The sequence below is a fragment of the Colletotrichum karsti genome, assembly GCF_011947395.1.
Source record: "Colletotrichum karsti strain CkLH20 chromosome Unknown Scaffold45, whole genome shotgun sequence".
In the NCBI taxonomy this organism is placed as follows: Eukaryota; Fungi; Ascomycota; class Sordariomycetes; order Glomerellales; family Glomerellaceae; genus Colletotrichum; species Colletotrichum karsti.
The window spans coordinates 312192-330429 of record NW_024065945.1 but is presented as its reverse complement, the minus strand read 5'-3'; the positions used below and the strand labels follow the sequence as shown (position 1 = coordinate 330429).

General features: G+C 49.8%; 5 protein-coding genes across 5 annotated transcripts; all 5 read right to left on the bottom strand.

The window, feature by feature from the left end:
* Positions 1–237: 237 nt before the first annotated feature.
* CkaCkLH20_11117 (uncharacterized protein) lies at positions 238–515 on the bottom strand (the record flags this gene model as incomplete). The annotated part of the gene is made up of 2 exons (XM_038893831.1): positions 238–384; positions 456–515. The coding sequence occupies 2 exons, from the start codon at positions 513–515 to the stop codon at positions 238–240; spliced, it is 207 nt and encodes a 68-aa protein (XP_038740931.1).
* A 2226-nt stretch (positions 516–2741) lies between these two features.
* CkaCkLH20_11116 (uncharacterized protein) lies at positions 2742–3194 on the bottom strand (the record flags this gene model as incomplete). The annotated part of the gene is made up of 1 exon (XM_038893830.1): positions 2742–3194. The coding sequence occupies one exon, from the start codon at positions 3192–3194 to the stop codon at positions 2742–2744; it is 453 nt and encodes a 150-aa protein (XP_038740930.1).
* Positions 3195–4042: 848 nt separating this feature from the next.
* CkaCkLH20_11115 (uncharacterized protein) lies at positions 4043–4416 on the bottom strand (the record flags this gene model as incomplete). Its single annotated transcript, XM_038893829.1, has 2 exons — positions 4043–4192; positions 4255–4416. 2 exons carry the CDS (start codon positions 4414–4416, stop codon positions 4043–4045), a joined length of 312 nt encoding a protein of 103 aa, XP_038740929.1.
* A 1502-nt stretch (positions 4417–5918) lies between these two features.
* Positions 5919–8687, bottom strand: CkaCkLH20_11114 (uncharacterized protein; the record flags this gene model as incomplete). The annotated part of the gene is made up of 3 exons (XM_038893828.1): positions 5919–6576; positions 6626–6739; positions 6793–8687. 3 exons carry the CDS (start codon positions 8685–8687, stop codon positions 5919–5921), a joined length of 2667 nt encoding a protein of 888 aa, XP_038740928.1.
* A 920-nt stretch (positions 8688–9607) lies between these two features.
* CkaCkLH20_11113 (uncharacterized protein) lies at positions 9608–13389 on the bottom strand (the record flags this gene model as incomplete). Its single annotated transcript, XM_038893827.1, has 5 exons — positions 9608–9894; positions 10986–12033; positions 12086–12649; positions 12703–12843; positions 12922–13389. The coding sequence occupies 5 exons, from the start codon at positions 13387–13389 to the stop codon at positions 9608–9610; spliced, it is 2508 nt and encodes an 835-aa protein (XP_038740927.1).
* Between the last annotated feature and the right edge of the window lie 4849 nt (positions 13390–18238).

Below are 18238 nucleotides of genomic sequence, written 5' to 3'. Positions count from 1 at the left end.
GAAGCGTGCGAGATAATCTTATTAGGATGTAGACTATATGTGATACCTTGGGCTGCATATTGCATGGGTTGGGGACAAAGGCGTTGCGGATCGCGGCTGATATCATTTCATAAAAGGCGCAAAAGTCGACCTGGAAAATACAAGCATTTCACCATTTACAAGCTCTGCAGTGACTTCGAACTCACTTTTTCATTCTCTACTTACTCGCTAATTGGTTAGATAACGGCTGTTCTCTCACTACTTCTTCCCACTGTTCGGGTTCGAGTCACCGCTGTTGTTATTGGAGCCGGACGATCCGCCTCCAGACTTGCTGCCCGAGCTAGAGGAGCCTCCGCCGGACTGGTTCTTCTTCGCGGCTTCGGCGGCCCGCTTGGCGAAGGCTTTCTATAATGCCAAACGTGTCAGGAGTATATCCGTTGGGTTTGGGGAAACATGATTGAAGGAATAGGACTCACGTCGTGGCCCTTGGCGGCGATGCGGGCCGCGGCCCTGGCGCCCATTTTGTCGGAACCCATTTCGTGATATTTGTTAGTTAGCTGGTTTCAAGGCGTAGGTTAAAGAAGTTATAGGACACTTGTTGCTTGGTTGTATTTGAGGATGTCTACGCAGTTTGGGGTTGAGGAACACGCCAGCGATGGGCTATTTATAAAACTCTTCAATTTGTTGCAAGGGTGAATGATCAAACTGCCAATGTCTATGAATCAGTGTAATAGTAAGTTTCGAAATGCCACTATGTCATTCACCGCGGTGCTGCCACGGAAGGAAACACATGGTCAGGAACTACGAGAATGGCGAACAGCGTGTAAGATAACTGTGGCTAAATGGAACATGAGTGAATCAGATATATAGAATGGAAACTGGAACAGCTATGTAGCCCTCCGAAAGTCCTGATCCAAAGGGCACTCGTCGCAACAATATCCGGTGTGAAGAGAGACCATCGGTGACCAAATCTGTGAGCAACCAAGCGGTAGGGTTACACAGGCGGTCGAATCTTGCGGTACTCGGACCAAATCAACGGCGGCGGTGTCTCTCTCAACCACCTATCAGTCTCTTCCCATTCATCCACAGGATCTACCCAATCTCCCGGGACACTGAATTTTTGTGCTTCTATCATCTCCCAAAACTCCCCAGCGGCGTATTCATAATCATGGTCGACTATCCAGAGTTGCCACTGCGACGGCAAACTGCCATACGTGATGCCCACGATCGAAGCCCGACTGGAAATCTTGTGCCAACCGCCTCTGAAATCCTGATGTCGAGCGCAAAGTCTCTGCCGAACCGTCGAATGTCCTTCTTCCTGCATCCGCTTTTCTTCTCTTCCGTATAAGAGAAGGTCGACCCCAGCAGCAGCTACTGTTCCGATCCAAAGCCCAAAAGCCGCGCGGATATTGATCAAGGATTGCTTTGTCGAGAGCTTCGACCGCCATATAGCCCAATTTCTCTGCTCTACAAGCCAGGTTATGATGGCTGCAAGCGGTGTGCATTCGACGAACGTCTTTAAATCATAAACCCAAAACAATTCGGGATGATGCAATGTCGTAGGAGCTGCCTCGATGCAGGCAAGCAGGGTCCGCGCCCATCTCTTTTCTTCCTCATCCTCTTCTTCGTGTCTATCTTCCATGAAGGTATTGTCATTCGCCTCTGTTATAGACACTGACACCATGCCGATTGCCAGCGTGTGAAGGAGGGAGCCCCACCGTATACCCTTGGATAATTCTAAGGTTTCCGCGAGGCCTTCTGGGCTCAATATTTCGGGAAGCAAGAAACAAAGATCGTGCATTCTCCATCGAGTGCCATACTTGATGACAATCACACTCAAAGCACCAGACAGGCGCTCCGAAATGGAAAGCCATCCGTTCTGGAGCCCTGACTTGTCCAACAAAACTTGGTAACTCTCCGGAGAAATGCCGGTGTTAAAGGCCTTTTTGAAGTCGTCAGGTGTTATGGTGCGGAGATACTCACTCAGCATGGAATCGTCTAGCAGATGTATTGTCTGGAATTTGTGATAAGGGCTAGATAAGATCATAAAAAGCCATGGAGTTCTACAAAAGACATCATTAGTTAATCTCGAAGATGAGAAGCGGGGCGTTCTTGGATGACTAGGTAGACTGACGTGCTCCCGTGGAAGAGTTCCGCAGCAAAGTCCTCGAAATCATGCTGAAGTAAAAGCTTTGTCACCTCCAGAGCATCGAATACCGAAGCAATCTATTACACGTATATTAATATAAACTTCTTCAACTGTATGACATTATGATACGTTCGTAGTGGCAGAAAGTTACCATCAACATGCTGTAGCCATTTCGCTGTCGAGTGAACGGGGTCATCTTCTGTTCGTACAAATATTTAGATACGGCAGTAACGTCATCCCTTGCAAGGTGGCAACATAGTTGCTCACTAAAGCGTTCGACCACCTCAGAAGCTCTGAGGTTGACCTGCCACCCCCTACTTTCTCTTTGAGCTAAGAGCGAGTATACTGATTGGGTAAGCCAAGTTGGTGCTTGATAAGAAAGCTGAAAGCTTCCGTTCCTGCCATGCCCCAAGTGAAATCTTCCCAGCATGGTGGATCCCGCATATACAGGACGCCATGCTGTAAATTCTTTTCTTGGGAGTTTCTTCAATGTCCCGGAGGGTGTATCAGGTAGCCGTTCCCGGCTGTTCGCATCGACCATCGCGGTGAACGTCGCAACCGCGCTTTGGAGAGGTAAGCATCTTAACCAACATGGCAAGACTATAGTATCAACTCACATCCAGCGTCGCTCTTGAGCTTGAGCCAACTGAAATAACTTCAAGGCCCGGTCGAACTTCGACCTGAGGATTTTGAGGTCATCCTTGCGCAAGGCAGCCTTCGTAGCTGCTATTTTGCTTCTGAAACCTCGCGTGTTGGTGACCTGTACGTAGACGTCGTCCACTGCGTCTTTCAACTCATCTAGAGCAAAGCGACATTTCGTGATGTGCCTTTCCAGCAGGGTACGGCTTGGTGCGAATTCCGGGAGCGGACTGGTCACGAAGTCGGTTTCGACGTCGAGGGGATAGTCTTCGAGATCTCTGATCTCCTCGGTTTGGGCTCGCAGGGTTTCGGGGACTTGCTTGACTTCGTCCCAGAGCCTCGTGAGCTTCACGTAGGTGCTGCCTGCTTTGACAGTGATGTCGACCACGGCGATGACGCCCGATGCAAGACCCAGAGCTTCCGCCATCGTGGGTGAGATGACGGTTGACGCTCAGTGACAGATTTTAACCGCGACGTGAAGAGATGAGCGTTTTGGCACCTAAAGAGATGGGGTTTTCTGATGCAGGTAGGTATTGATAAATTGTGAGAAAGCCTTGGAAGAAGAAGTTGGGGATATTTCGAGAGCTGCTCTGCATGTTGGGCAGCAGATCAGGCTGTGCTGCGAAGGTCAGGTGAGCCGGCTTGAGAGCCACGTCAAATGTACGAGATGATTGGGTTGTTGGCATTCTGTTAGGGTGGCTGGGTCTGACATGCAGCAGCTCTGAGGTGACACAGCAGATGCAGAAAAGACCAGACAACCGGCATTATTGGTTAGCCAGAGGGAAATCAGGGCGCAGTTCGGCGAAGCCTTCAGCGAGTGATGGGTCGGCAAAGCTACCTGAACTTGCGATCTTGCCTGAGATTTGCCAAATTGTTCTCCGTAGAATACGGGACCATTGCTCACTAGTCTGAGACGGCTCTGATGGCGCATCTTACAGAACATGTTGACGTTTCTCGCCGTAGCAGATCTCCTCGAAGAAACATAGCTGTCAGCAGGCTTTGATGTCGACTCGTGGATTGCAACATGTCTTGAGACAAATAGTAAAGCATGCTGCCAAGCGATCTTGTCGTCTGCGTTGTCTTTGTCGCTCTAGCAGTTAATCAACCACCTTGTTCATCTTGGGATTGAATCTATCAATTATCAAAGGAACCTAACTTTGATATCAACCTCAAGATTTCCGGAAACCTTCTAACAACGTTTCGCGGAACCACTCGAAATCGCAAGTTCTGATGGGCTTAGCACGCTCCTGAGTGGTCCCCGCATCTTCCATCTCTTCATCCAATCTTAGTATGCTTCTCAAGCACCTCTGGCGTGAGGGAAATTTTTATCTCCACGTCGGCCGAGGTTCGCATTGTGGCCTCCAGCCTAAGTTTTCCCGACGTTGCGGCCTTGCTATGCTCCTCCATGATCACAATACGAGAAGTCTGTACAAATCGCCGCATGAGTATCGAAAAGCCCACAGGTTTCAGAGCCTGATCTGACTTACGCGGACATCATTCTTGTTCAGCTCCTCCTTGAAGTCCTCCACATCACCCTCAATGAGATACTCAGCCTCAATCTCCGGTCCGATGTATCCGACTGGCAGTTTGACCCGAATGATCAGCGGCGAAGGAATATCACGAAATCTCTCAGTGAAGATGTAAGTCATCGCGATGATTCCTTTTGGAACGTTGAGCTTTCGAGGAAGGAACGGGGGGCCTCCAGCTTCTCTTGCAGCTTGGCAGCTAGAGAACCCACGAAACAAGGTGTTCACAACGTCCATGGTCCTTTCTGAAAGAAATGTTACGTTGGGGAATGATAAAGAAGAAAAGCGGGATACTCGAAAGTTACAAAAGTAGCGGTTTTCTAGGTACTAAGAGAAGACTCACACTAATTTCTGCTTCACTATTTTCCTTCTTGAATGTTTATGGCCTTGTGATATTAACTACCAAATAGCCAGATACTGTGGTCTGGGGAGATATGCGGCAGAGAATTTCCTATCATCTCTTATATATTTTCTTCGCCAGAGTAAGACTGGATAGATATTAGTAGGACTTTGTTGTAGTACACAAGTATCAGTAGCACAAATGTTTGTATTCGAAGTTTGAAACGCATCGCTCAACAAGCACCACACGCGTCCGACGACACTATGACGATCCCCTGGACGGTGACGCCTCTGGCGTCGTCCACTGGGGTCTTGGTAAGGCATATCACATCACAACATAGAAGACTCTATTTAGTTACGGTATATTACAGTTTAGTAAGATAGGAGGAAAAATGAGGTTTTAAAAGGTTTTATTTGGAATTCTATATATATATTATAATATTAGTAGTAAGTAGCTTAACGTGGACGCCCTTTGCCTTATATAAGGACGTACTGGCGATTAAATATTACCACTACCACCATCAACAAAGCCTCATACCGACTATGACTCAGGCTACCGTAAAGTGAACAGGCCTTAGTGAGATATCAAGCATCTGGCCGATAACTGCATGGTCGAAGTTTCCTTTCAGCTTTACAGATTGTTGGGGCCTTCATTTGACATCCATCACCATCGAAATTCGCATTCCTTTGTGGATATTTCTTGTGACTCTGGATACACACCCCATGTTTCCGGTGATTCTAGGCCAACATACATACAAAGCTTGTCATCTAGTCCCGTCAACTCCGATGTTTTATTTGCTTTGTCTGATCGGTAAATGATTCAATCGCACGCCCAGTCTTGTAAATCTGCATCTAAACTGCTCTAAGCTTCGCAAATGGCCTTTTGGCTAACTAATATCCTGGCACTCATTCCTCAGTCTGATAAGAAGTCCTGACAAGGAGTGTCGACTGCTGTCTTGTGCCCCCACAACACTTGGACTTGTCACTCCACAGTGACAAGGTCTGGGCCTTCGCGGGTTATGAAGCCCTGTCCCAGCGGCAACCCACAACCACCAGCGGTTTGAGGATAGCTTCAAATCGCAACTGGGAGGGTGGCCGAGTTGGTTATGGCGCCAGGTTAAGGTCAGCTTAACATCTGTTTCCTGGTGGGGCAACCCGCGCGAGTTCGAGTCTCGTCCCTCTCAATACATTTTTTTGCCGGTCTTGACGGATTATATTCGGCGTCTACTGCGAGTCAAGAGTGGCGGGAGCTTCGACTATGCTGGCTAAATGGAACGTCGCATAGACTAATCTATCTGAATCTCTATAGCATCCGAGTGGAAACTAACTTTGCTTCCTTGCCTGTCTTCCTCGGCTTCCACTCCATCCGTCATGACCTTGTACTCAGTAGCCCTTTTGAAAGATTGATACGTAGTCGTAATCCAGATGACAGTGCTTTCGGCTTGAGGTGCACTTTCAAGCTGGCCAACCCTCACTGAAATGCGGCCGGATTTGAGGTTGAAGGTAAACTCCTCGATAACGCCCGCATCGATGCTGATCTCAACCCCAAGAGATCCGATAAAGATCTTTTGACGCACCGGATCACGAACTTGTACAATGGCAACGTCTCCCTCAGTCCGGAGAGACCCGCCGTAGACAACAAGTCCGAGATCAGGATCCTCTACCAGATAGGTCCCTGATCCAAGAACCATTCCTACGAAGTTCGGCCCGTAGTCGCCGCTGAAGCCGTCCCATGAAAGATGTTCTGGCCACGCATGCATGGCGCAGGAAGCGAACCCATCCTCTCGAATGTTGGAAAGTGGACCACTTGTGCCTCCGTATCCGACACGAAGCAGATAGTAGTCGGATGGATCATCTCTGAATGCCGAGAGCATCACGAGTGCATTCAGCCCGGAGCCGTAATGGTGAATTTGACGTTCAATCACTTGAAGCTTCCCAGCAACCCTGCTCATTGTCAGCTGTTGATGAAGAACCAATTTGACGGAAACCTTACACAAAGTCCCAGTATCGTCGCGCGTTTCCGTTATAGCCCCAGTGAGGAACTGTGGTCATGTAGCCAAGCACACTTTTCTTAACACGCTCAGCAAGGGCAGATTCGCCAAAGAATCTGGAGCTTCCGATCAGCCAGAAGACTAGGCAGAGAAGTTTCTCATGACCTACCTTGACCAAAAGTAAACCCCCTCTTGGCCAGTGGAGTCCCAAGACTGCTCACTACCATACGGGTAGGTTTCCGTCAACCACTTGTCGACCCTCTTTCTCATTACCGCTCTCAGACTTGCAGCTTCACAAGCTTTGCCCTCTCTCTCCAGGTCAAGCAGTATGTTTCCGAAGATGGTCTCGCCCATGAGTCCTTTGTCATTGAATCCAATGTCCGCTTCCATTCCTCTCATGACGGTCTTGTATGCTTGTCGGAGATACCATTCCCAGTTATGAGAACTCAAAAGGCCTGGCCGAGATCTTCCAGCGCGGTAAAGAGACCAGTAAGTTGCCGCAGGCCAGACATAGTTGTACGCGCGGCCAATCTGATCCGCGTAATCCTTCTTTGGGCCGGACGTGATGGTATAGTTGTAGTCCAACTCAGGATCATAGTAGAAAACGCCTCGTTTGACGGCATAGTTCTCATCTTGAACGGTTTTGAAAAGAACCTTGTCGATGAACACCTCCAGCTTGGCGATTTCCTCTGCATCTGGTTGGAAGGTTTGCTTGATGGCAGCCGCCACGTAGGCTCCTGCTCCTCCTTCGTCGCTCAGTCCAGCTGGCGCTAGCCTCTTCTCTTGTTCCACAATAGCCCCAATCTCACCGTCATAGCCCATGATAGAGGGAGAACGCCCGAACGGATCTGAGTCGTCTTCGAACCAATGCTTCGTGGTAAGAAAAGCACCCAGATCCCTGACAGCCTCTGAAGCTGGCTTTGTGACGTAGTAGTGAATGGTCTGCGTGGTATTATTGTCATAAACAACCGCCAGTCGTACACGACCCCACGCCGTCGATGATGGCTGGACTATGTACGTCTTGTCTTCCTTTTGCGTAATGCTGAGGGCATCAGAGGGTTGAGCCGAGATAGAGACGACGTTTAGAGTTGTTTGCAGCTGCAGTGTAGCCTGAGTGTCCCGTGGGATTATATACCCAGGTATGCTGATGGCATTTGGAGTCTCCGTTTCGCGAATAGCTGCGTCGATCTGCCGTACTCCCTCGGTTACTGCCTTGAAGCGGACTCCATATATGCGCGACTCTCCAGGCTTGAGGATAACGCTCGAGGGCGGATTCCATGCCTCGGCGTCTTTCCACTCGTTCTCGGACCAGGCTTTGCTGTGGACCGTCCAGTCGAAGAATCCTTCCCACATGTTTGACCCAATTCTTGTCTCGCCTTTATTATCCTCCCAAAGCCATCTATATGCCTCCAGAGGCGTCTTGTGAAGTGGCGTGATAACGAGAGCTGGGCCAACTCCGTTCAGGGGAATTACACGTAGATGGCCGGCATCCTGGCCGATGTAGGGCTCCATGAATGAACATTTCTCATTGACGTCGGTGACGTTTCTCTTGGTGAAAATGTTGTTCACCGCTGCCGCGAATCCCAGCGACCCGATTTCGATGTCGTTGTCTCCGGTGTTGGCGATAGTGAATTGTAGACCTAGATCACCAGAAACGTCGATCCATTCGCGCGTGATGTTGAGCGGACCGAGAGACATTGTCGGAGACAGGTCTGATGACGCCAATGCTTCGTTCTCAAGGTTTAGTACCGGTTTTCTCACCGTAGCCGAGCTGCTCTCGTTCCATGTTGTTGAAGAAGAGTCTCGATACCGAATCGTGATGTCGCCCCAGTGATAGCAGCCGTTTTGAACGCGGCGGTTGAGAAGCATCAAGTCGTATGGGAGAAAATCGAAGTTACTACCCTTTGGTCTAAGAGACGCGAGAGTTCCTGAATCTTTGACGATCAAGGCGTCCCAGTTCTTTGTCGTAATGGCGTTGGTACCGTTAGCGAATCCGATGTTGTCCTGGCCTAAGACTGAGGGAAGAGCCACCAGGGCGGAAGCTAGGATGGCTCTCAGGGCCATCGTGATTTAGGCAGGGAAAGAGCTTGGAGACTAACCGGCTGGGAACCAACACTACTCGAGTTCTCTTAGTCAACGTGCCGTGTTGGGACACGAGATATTTATGCTAAATGGCATCTCGCCAACTCGTCCAAGAGATAGAACGAATGCGGGGATTGCGGGGAAATATTAGTAGGCGTGCAAAGGTTGATCCTACATCTCGTTCTTAATTGAGAACAAACCCATCGCTACCCATCCTGTCATTGGTGGATTTTGTGGAAGGCCCTGCCGTGGACTACAACAGCGAGAGACTCTTTATGTCAGTATGTCATCCATTCTAAACGTGGGAGGCGAGTTTAAATTGGCGATAAAAGCTCACTGGGAGTGTGATTTGAGCGCAAATTGAAAATGATGTTGACTCCCCTTGGTATATCGTTCAATGAGCTGGCTATGAGAGACTCCGGACTTGATGCATGAGACTGGAAGAGCTACGTGGTATGTATTCTGCCATCAGACATCCTTATACGGACACAGAATTCTTCCCTTCATTTCGTGCTTGACATCTGCCCAATCATGATGCCCACAGTTAGAATACAATTTTATCAATAAGTTAGGGTATTGGTGATGGACAATCATATTATTATTTCGGCATCAACGGAGATCGCCACTGTAAGCAACAACACACTGGCGACATCATCAGGATAAGTCACGATATCCTTAGCTTCGCGTATCATGGGACGATAGCATCATTTCCATTTGCTTGCGATGCGTTGTTTGCCTAGAGGTTCCAGGTTCCATGCTCAAATTTTTCCTAACTGCCCGTTGCCTTCCAAGCCATATCAGTTCCAAGCCAGGTTCATCCTGAGCCAGATACGTTGGGAGCCACCGTATTTCCCATCTTCATGTATAGCCCTGGATCGAATGCGGGAATGTCTTGAATCATCCTAGGCAGCCTCCTCAGCAGGGTCGACCTGCTCAATGCCAGGGACTCTGAGATCGCAGGCACAGTAGCAGTCGGCCTCGCAGTCATCGTGGCTCTTGTCCTTGTCGAAGCGGCCATCGGGGCGGCAGCGGTACTTGTAGGGAGACCAGGTGCACCACCAACGGTTGAAGGGGCAGACGATCTCGCAGCTGCGCTTGTCGAGGTGGCTGGTCTCAGGGCTGGTGGCCTCGGTCTTGTCCGAGGCGACCAGGGCAGAGGCGGTGGCAGCAAGGCCGGTGACGAGAAGGGCTGCACTTTATGTCAGATGGGTTCACAACAAGATGGGAATATTGCTTACTGGAGAACTTCATCTTGGTGTCTGATGTTGGTATGAAGGGTAGTCTTGAAAATCTTTGTTTTTCTTGTGTGAAGAGCCTGAGTTTGGGGTGAACAGGAAGGTGCTGGATAGAGAGTAAAAACAATTTCCAAAGTAGGGCGGCTTTTATATCCTTTTAAAGGTCGCTTAAAACTCTGCAGGTAGTGGTCTTTTAATAAAGAGAAGGGAGGAACGATAATTTCTGAAGTGCTGGTGAAGAGATGACCTCACCTGGTGTGCATCATTTTTGGCAGATTCTTTGCTGGAAGGTGCAGGCTTCAACTAAACCAAATGAGCCCACTTCGCTCTTTCTAAGATTGAATATGGCTGCCTCAATATTTCCACTTGGTGTTAGCTGATGAGCGACTTTCAGGACTGGGATCTCTTTGATGCAACAAACTTCACATTACACAAAAGAAACAGCTGGACTGCCAAATGACCTCACTTTCGATGTTTGCCAGCCAGACTCCTTGCATGGACCGAAAACAAACAACATCAGTCTCTTATGAAGAGATCAAGATATCATTTCACTTTCTGTGGAGTTGACAGGCTTCCATCAACAGCTGACATCATTTCAGAATGGCCAGTGTGACACCGAGCAAAATCAAACCATCTTGGTATGATGCCATAATGTTTGGTCAACGCGTCATGACAAGAATCCTCAATTCAAGTCAACACCATAAACTCGTTCGAACATGGAGTGAAAACACCACCCAAGTGTGACATTGGAGAGAAGTTGAGATGATGCTTATCACCTGGATACACATTGACTCGAGGGCTTGAGTAAGGGATGGCACCGCTCGGTGCTTTGCAAACCCATAAAAGCATAGGGCCGCATGTATAGTAATGAATGGCAAGCGGGCAATCAGTTTGGCAATAGAGCCGAATTCTAGTTCAACATGTGTATATACAAGTATGCCTAAATCTATATACTTGAAACGTTCGGGTAGATCCCCTTTTTCTAATTCCTTGAATACGATGCCCTAACGCCGTGGTTGGTTTCCAGTCTTTTTCTGAGTTTTACCAAGCCATGCAGTCTGTTCGTCAAGCCGGCTGTAGTGCGCGTCTACAACCTCCTGGTTCAAGTAATCCAGCCTGTGGCCACAGCGCGTCCATTTCACATCGTGAGCCGTGGCCGAAGAATCGCAACATCCTCCCCAGCAATCTCCAATACGGTCGATCAGCGACTGGAACGGCGCGGCCTCGCTGCGCCGACTGCGGTCGATGATGTTCAGCATCGTCGGGATCGCGACTTCGTGAAACAGATCGGCGCATCCGTAGATGTACGATAGGAAGATGAAGTCCGCAAAGAAGCGGCGGGGGATGTAGTAAATGTCGGACCACCCGACGCAGAACTCGTCCTCGACGACGTCGTAGCCGCGGTTCATGCGGATGATCTCGCCGTTGACGGTGACGGCCTTCTCGTTCCACTTGTGATACCACCCCCACCACTGCGGGAACTTCTGCCAGTCCGTCATGCACATATACCGCGGACCGTCACCGTCGTATTGTCGCGTGTTGTGCGATGTCGGGTACCAGATGGACTGGCGGTTTTCGTCGACCCAGCCCATGGGGTCGATCCACGAGTCGAAGTGGAAGTACATCAGGCCCTCAATATCGGGGTGTTCGTCGAGGATGAGCTTCATCGTGTGCGCGACTTGCATGTATATCGTCTCGTGGTACTCGTACTGCGAGTGAGTAAGGTTGTGGTAGCTGCTGGGCTTGTCCTCCATCATTTCCGGCATCGAGATGTGCACCGTGTGGAAGAAGGGCTTGTATTTCAGCAGCAAGGGGACGCGCTCCATGCGCTTCGCATTCCAGCGAACCATGGCGAGCGTGTTGCTGAAGGGCGAGGCGGTGAGGTTGCCTTCGCCGGCTTCGATTTGATATGGGGCATGTTTGTCTGTGAACGGGCGGATGATATCGGCTGGCGGAGTTATGCAATGACCCTCGGTGTCGTCTCTCATCACGAGTCTGTACTCGGGGGTATGTGGTGGTTCTGCGAGGGTTGCGAAGGGGACAATGCCGGCGCCGATAAAGCTGGCCAGCGTAAGGAGACTCAACTTGAGTTTCTGCGAACGTCAGCAGTGGTCGACAAGTACTCAGGTCGAAAAGTAGACTCACTCTAGAAGAAGCCGCAGGGAAAGAGGGTTGCCTTTCGTCAGTCGGACTCGGGGCGCCGAAATCTCTGATGGGGCTGAATTTCAAGTACGCGAGCGAAGCAATGAAGATCAGTGCTGTGCCAGGGATCACGAACACACTGTATTTCATGGCCGAATAGCTCGCAGTTACCAACAACAGGATGATGGCCGTGACATCGGTTGTAAACCACCGAGCCCAAGAGTCAACATTTTTCGATGCAACCGTGCTAACAACGGCCAGAATGGCTGTCATCAAAATGACTGAGAGTCCCTTGTTGTCATAGCCAGCAAAGAAACTTGGCTCAATAGCGCTCGCGTATCGCACGAGAGCGTGTACAAGCAGGTTCAACACGGCGCCGAATGCGCCTAAGATGATGTTGGATGCATTAGATCCCAGGTCAGTGCTTCGCATCAGCTTCTCCGTGTTGATATCTGCCAGGGCGCTGAAAGCAGCTTGGCCGACCAGGACGAAGTACAGGTGCAGCTGATACGTAGATGCTCTCGTGCGGTGTTGAGGATAGTACTGCGAGAGAACCAAGCCGGACGTCTGTGATGTGTTTGTCAATATTGCGCCAAACAATGTGATTTCGACGTTTGTACCTGGATCAAGAACGCCATCCACCGTGTCTTGGGTCCTCGGAGCCCGAACGCCGGGGTAGAGAAAAGCGCAGCGCCGATTGCGATGCCGCTTTTCGTCAACTGGACCGTACCTGGATCGGCAATCAGGTAGTTGAGGAACAACTAAGAAGCAAACATGCAGTGTCAGCTCTGATGAATGCGCTTAAACCATAGATAATGCAGCTGCCCAAAAGTCCGTACCAGGTTGTTGGAGAGCATCTGCAGGAGCGCGATCCGCGCAAAAGCAAACCTGATCTCGGCGCCAGCATCGCTCCAGATGAAGCGCCACAGCGCCCTCACGCCTTCGATCTGCCCATGTCTCGACGTCTTTTCCGCCTCGAAATCGAGTGACGACCGGGCGTCGCCGTTGCTGCCGAGATCCAGTTCCTCCGACTCTCCTATCGAGGAATACTCGCCGCCGTTCGCAGCTCGTTTGCGCGCTTCTCGCCTGAACAGAATTGTCGCAACCAGAAACCTGAGAAACTCCGATATCGTCAAAGCCGAAGAAGGCGAAAACTTGAACTGTCCTCGCTCTCGGGCTGTGACTAGATTCAGCGCCGTCCCGGTTTGTAGGATGACTAGTCCGAGCGCTGTGAGACACGGGACGAGACCGGGGCCGGATCCGGTGAACGCCAACACCCGGCGCAGAGTCGGCCGGCTAACGGCCATTGTAGGGAAGCGTGGAAATCGACAAAGCGCGGCGCGGTTTCGTTGGCAAACGGGCCGTTGCTTTTTCTTCGAGGTCGATTTGCTATGCAAGCTGGCGAGCAAACATGTTTTCGCAAGATCAAGGTCGCGCGAACGAACAAAGATGAAAAGGACAGACCGCTTGGCAACGTGATACGAGTCGCGGCGGGGGGATCAGCGTGTAAAAGGGCCCCCAGCTTTCGACGGTTCGTACGGGCACTTTGAAGTGGCATGCAGAACCGGGGTCCTGACAGGGAACTGAGCTGCTGGCGGCAGCACGATGGCGCCGCAAGGGCAGTGTCAATCGTTAATAATAACTCGCGACGTGGGGGGGTGAGAATGCGCTTGTCAGGGGTAGAGAGGCGCCGTTCTGAAGAAGACCAAGGAACCCTCCATCACAGATACGGATCCCTGCTGTCAACTGCGCAACGGATTGATTGAGATCGTGCAATTGTTGTTGGTGTGATCCAAAAGAGACGTTGAAATGATAGACCAAGTGGGCCAAGAAGCTGCGAATGTCTCCGTCTGATCAAACCTTCTGCTGTGGGCGCCCGGCACTTGTTGGTACAGGCACTTTTGTTTGACCAGTCCGTGTCCGTAGGGACATGAGAAACAGGACTGTTCCGTTGGACTGGGAGTTGAATATAGCGGTTGGCGCAATGAACGGATAGATTGGAATTCGAGATCGAAGCACGATGCCGTGCCGCGCGTCCTGTGACATTTACTTCAAGTTCAACAATGCGGAGAAGCTTCACGTTCACAGTCTGCATAGTTTTCTCCCCACGATCGTGGCCTTCTCCTCATTTTGAGACTCGGAGGCACGTGTCGACTCCAACACGAATCGCAACGGCTGCCACGGAACGGCGTATCATGGGCACAGCCTGCGGCAGAAAAAGTGAAAATGACAGTCTAAATATGCTCTGGTCTAACGGAATACTCCCATTGGCCAAACCTGTCATCTGAGACCAGGATATCTGTCTGCAGATGAGGGTCTCCATGTCAAGCACGGTTCAAGTATGGCGTAGCCGTGACGGAATGCAGCCCTGAAAGTGCGAGGAAGAGTAAAATAAGGCCGGACTCGAGAGCGAAAAGTAGGGCGGCAGACTTACCGCAAGGAGGCACCGTTGGCCCGTTCCCCTTCACCCGTTGGCTGAACTATTCCTTCTGACAGAAAACACCAGAGGAACTCCGCAACGCCTCATCTCAAAACTCGGGAGTGATTGAATTGGTTGTGTGGTATCCGTCCTGTGCCGCGATGATCATGTCAGAATGTGGCAGCAGGCCGTATTCTTCGGGCGAGCAACGCCACGCTGCCAAGCCGAGACCAGCACACAACGAAACACGATAAGGGCGCGCGCATCATCTTACGCTGCATGCTGTACCTTTGTTTTCTGGGTAACGAATCGAAATGTCAAATGACGACTGAGTGTTGTGTCAGATACGGCTTAATTACTGCTTTCGACAGAGAGCTTGTCTTCGTCCACAGGCGCTAAAGCACGTTCACCCGTCTTACTGACAGGAGGAACCGATGGAGAAACACTTTCCGGTGGCTGAACGCCTTTGCAGGCTCGGAATCCTGCGCTGTTTCGCACGTGGGAATCGTTATTTTTGATGGAGCGATTTGGTCTTGATCCCACATCAGAATCATTCGCGGCCACACCAACCAACACCAGACGGTCTGGCCAAATCCTTCACCCGGAGTCCAGCCACGTCTCGGGCGCAACCGCGTGCCGCTGCTGTTCGGTGGAGACTTCCGGCGCTTGATCCTTCGGGGCCCTGCCGAGTGTGACAATCCAGTATTCCCCCACAAGCCGAGAACCACGACTCAACTACCCAGCAAAACTCTCTTTTTGTTCAGATTGGGACCCTAGATTCTATGTTTAACTTGAAAGAGTTCATTTGAAAAGAAGCCCATGTTGCGACTAGAACCACATCTCACCATTGGGCCATGAGATCGGCGTGATTGCGTTGGCATAGGTCTCGAGGGCTTTATTGGGCCCTCGCAACAAGACGACGACCAGGGTTGCAAAAGCGTTGGTTCAAGGTGAAAAAACACGGTTCCCGTCTCTTTGAACGAATGTGTTTTAGCGAGTTGAAGTCTGGCGGTGTAGTTGGTCACGAAGAAAGTGAGGGACGGCTGTATCTTCCCAGCCATCTGAGAAGAAAGGACCCATTGGTTCTGTCTACGGTCGCCAAATTGTAGATTGTCGATAAGAAGCATCATCTAATGGGGATAGTGAGTAGAAGATATGTGTATGCAGTCTATGCCGTGCGTCATAGAGTCATGGTGATACTCTGCGCTCTCGTGCGGGTGGGACGGAGGCTCGGTCTCACAAAGACCTTGTATTCGCTCAGTCATTGTTGCACAAATTGGTTGTTATGGTTCCTAAACCATTTGATCATGTTGCGGAAAATATGAAAATATCTTTGCTTCCCAGTTAAGAGATTGGGCGGAACCAGACTCAAAGATCAGTTTCTTGAACATACATGGAGAAGGACGTCCAAACAGGTGAGATTGTTTATCAACTACAGGTGGATCATCTGCCTCTTTGCTAATCTCTAGTATCTTCGCTTCTTTCATTGTTGTTGCTGGCATCCTTGTCGCTATATTGTAGCTGGTTGATGAGCGTTAAGCGGCGGGAGTACCACCTAGGCTCCCGCTACTCTCAATCTTGTTTGACAAAGATATATGCATCAGAAGCAGTCTATAATTGGTATAGAAGGGCTCAAGTCCGTTTTATTGTCTTACGATCGTAGGATCATAGGCGAGACGCTTAGTCTGGCTTGTAGTATTAAGTCGTTCAGGATTGCTTGGGACTATATCACAATCTAGAATGCTTCCAACTAAGCTATCGCGTCCTTGAGGGGAACTCCATTCGCACTAAGATCGTGAGATCTGACGTAAATCTTTGCTAGAATTAGTGAGAGCCTAAAGTCTAATGTTTCTTAAATCCTCAAATAGTTTGCAATAATATGTGAACCTCGTTTGAAAAACGTGTCAATAAGAACTTGTAACGTCTCCCCCAGAGGGAATTCAGGCTATCACGAAATCATACCGAATATTCAATTTCAGATACCTAGGTCTCATATGGCTCTTGAACGCAACCTCATTGCAGAGATTATCGAGGCCCTGGTGTTTATTCATTGTTTAAAGGGGTTTTCTGGCTGGCATCATCGATCCTATCATGTTGTGGACAACATTTACCAAGAACATTCGCAACAATCTAACAAGTCACAGTTGCCGGATTCATTGTCAAATTCTGATCTAAACCAATAACCGTGGAAAGTATTAACAGTGATCCTGCTCCAATTCATTAAGGAATGCATGTGGGTAGAAAGGCGGGAACGAGTTTTGTCGCAAGGAAGCTTCTAATTTGCTATTCGGCTTATCTTCTCTGCGTCGATAGCGTAGCGGTTATCATCCCAGTCTTCCACTCGGACTTGCATTTGGTGGGCTTATCTCCATTGGATCGGAATTGTGTACTCGTCGGGTCCGACGAGGGGTCAAATAGTGTGGAAGAGAGATTTAGATTCCACACTCTATCGCGCGGCGAATTGCAAGTATTGTAATTATCCATTAGATCAGTTGTTTATCAAGGTAACCAACCCCTTCGAAAACCGGCTTTCCATTTCACATGTAGTTTCAAATTCGCTGAGAATAATAGTTCCAGCACGCGGGGTTCTGCCTCATGATCAGGTTTCACGGTATTTGGTATTCTTCAAGGTTCCTTCCCATCCTTTCTCCTTGATCGTGCCAAGATTTTACGCCTATTCTGATCGTATGGCTTCACCTGGAACATGCGGCAACACCGTTCAGTTTCTCTTCACATGTTGACTCTGCCATTCTGAATCATCACTACGAAGTCGCTTCGAAAGTTTCGGGGTGTTCCAAAAGCAGTTATCATCATCCGTCTTGGCCATTTCAACGGTGAGGGTTGCCACATTCAGCCGAGTCTCGCCAAAGTCTGGTGCCTCACGCGGACTCATAATGTCCGCCCGATCTCACAATCTCATTACCAACAAGGTGTGGTGGAATCGGATAACTATAGGGCTGCGTCTTCTTTTTAAACTTTGGTGTCAAATCCGAGCTACAGCCAACTTGAAACCAGTCGGCAACCACTTCGAGCAGAAGGCAAAATGCGCATTCGTGGCAGCATCTCATCCCCCAAAGTCTCGAGCATAAGGTGACGCAGATCCAGTGTCCGAGCACTTTCATAGTTTCGCTTCGGATCTGGTGGTGTCGTGTCGAAAGATGCTAGAAGCATTCCAATGGCCGCTAGCTTCGGCTCAATCTCACCAGTGTCGGGAGAAGAGACAAGTCTGAAAGTCAATTTGGCCTCTTACACTGAAGCTGCCTCCATCCTGCAGTTCGGTTGATGGCCTCGCTAATCTCGAGAAGAAGGCTTTACTGGTCAACACAATAGCAGCAAGAGAGGAGCAATGAGAAACGCCGAAGGCCTTGGCGCAACTGATGACTCTGTCTGTTCACATGTTTCAATGATCGAGCATCTAAGTGACCTGATCTCCGGAAAACTGACTCAAATAATGCTCCCATCCTGGCAAATTCTTCACAAGTTCGGAATTCCTAGCATCGCTTTGGCGAACCAACACATCCTTTCCGCCCAGATCAGCTCAGATAAACTTCACCCATTTTACCGCCGCTTCACACCACCGGCTAGATCCCGAGACCTGATACCATGTCGAGAGGTCTGGACTTCCGCGCAAGATGGCCCAGTTGAGAGCTATCGCCGACCTCCGTCTGATCTCAAAGGCAATAGCCGACCGCAAATTCCTCGTTCTCTTTTTGCATTCAGTGCCTTTTGCTGTATCA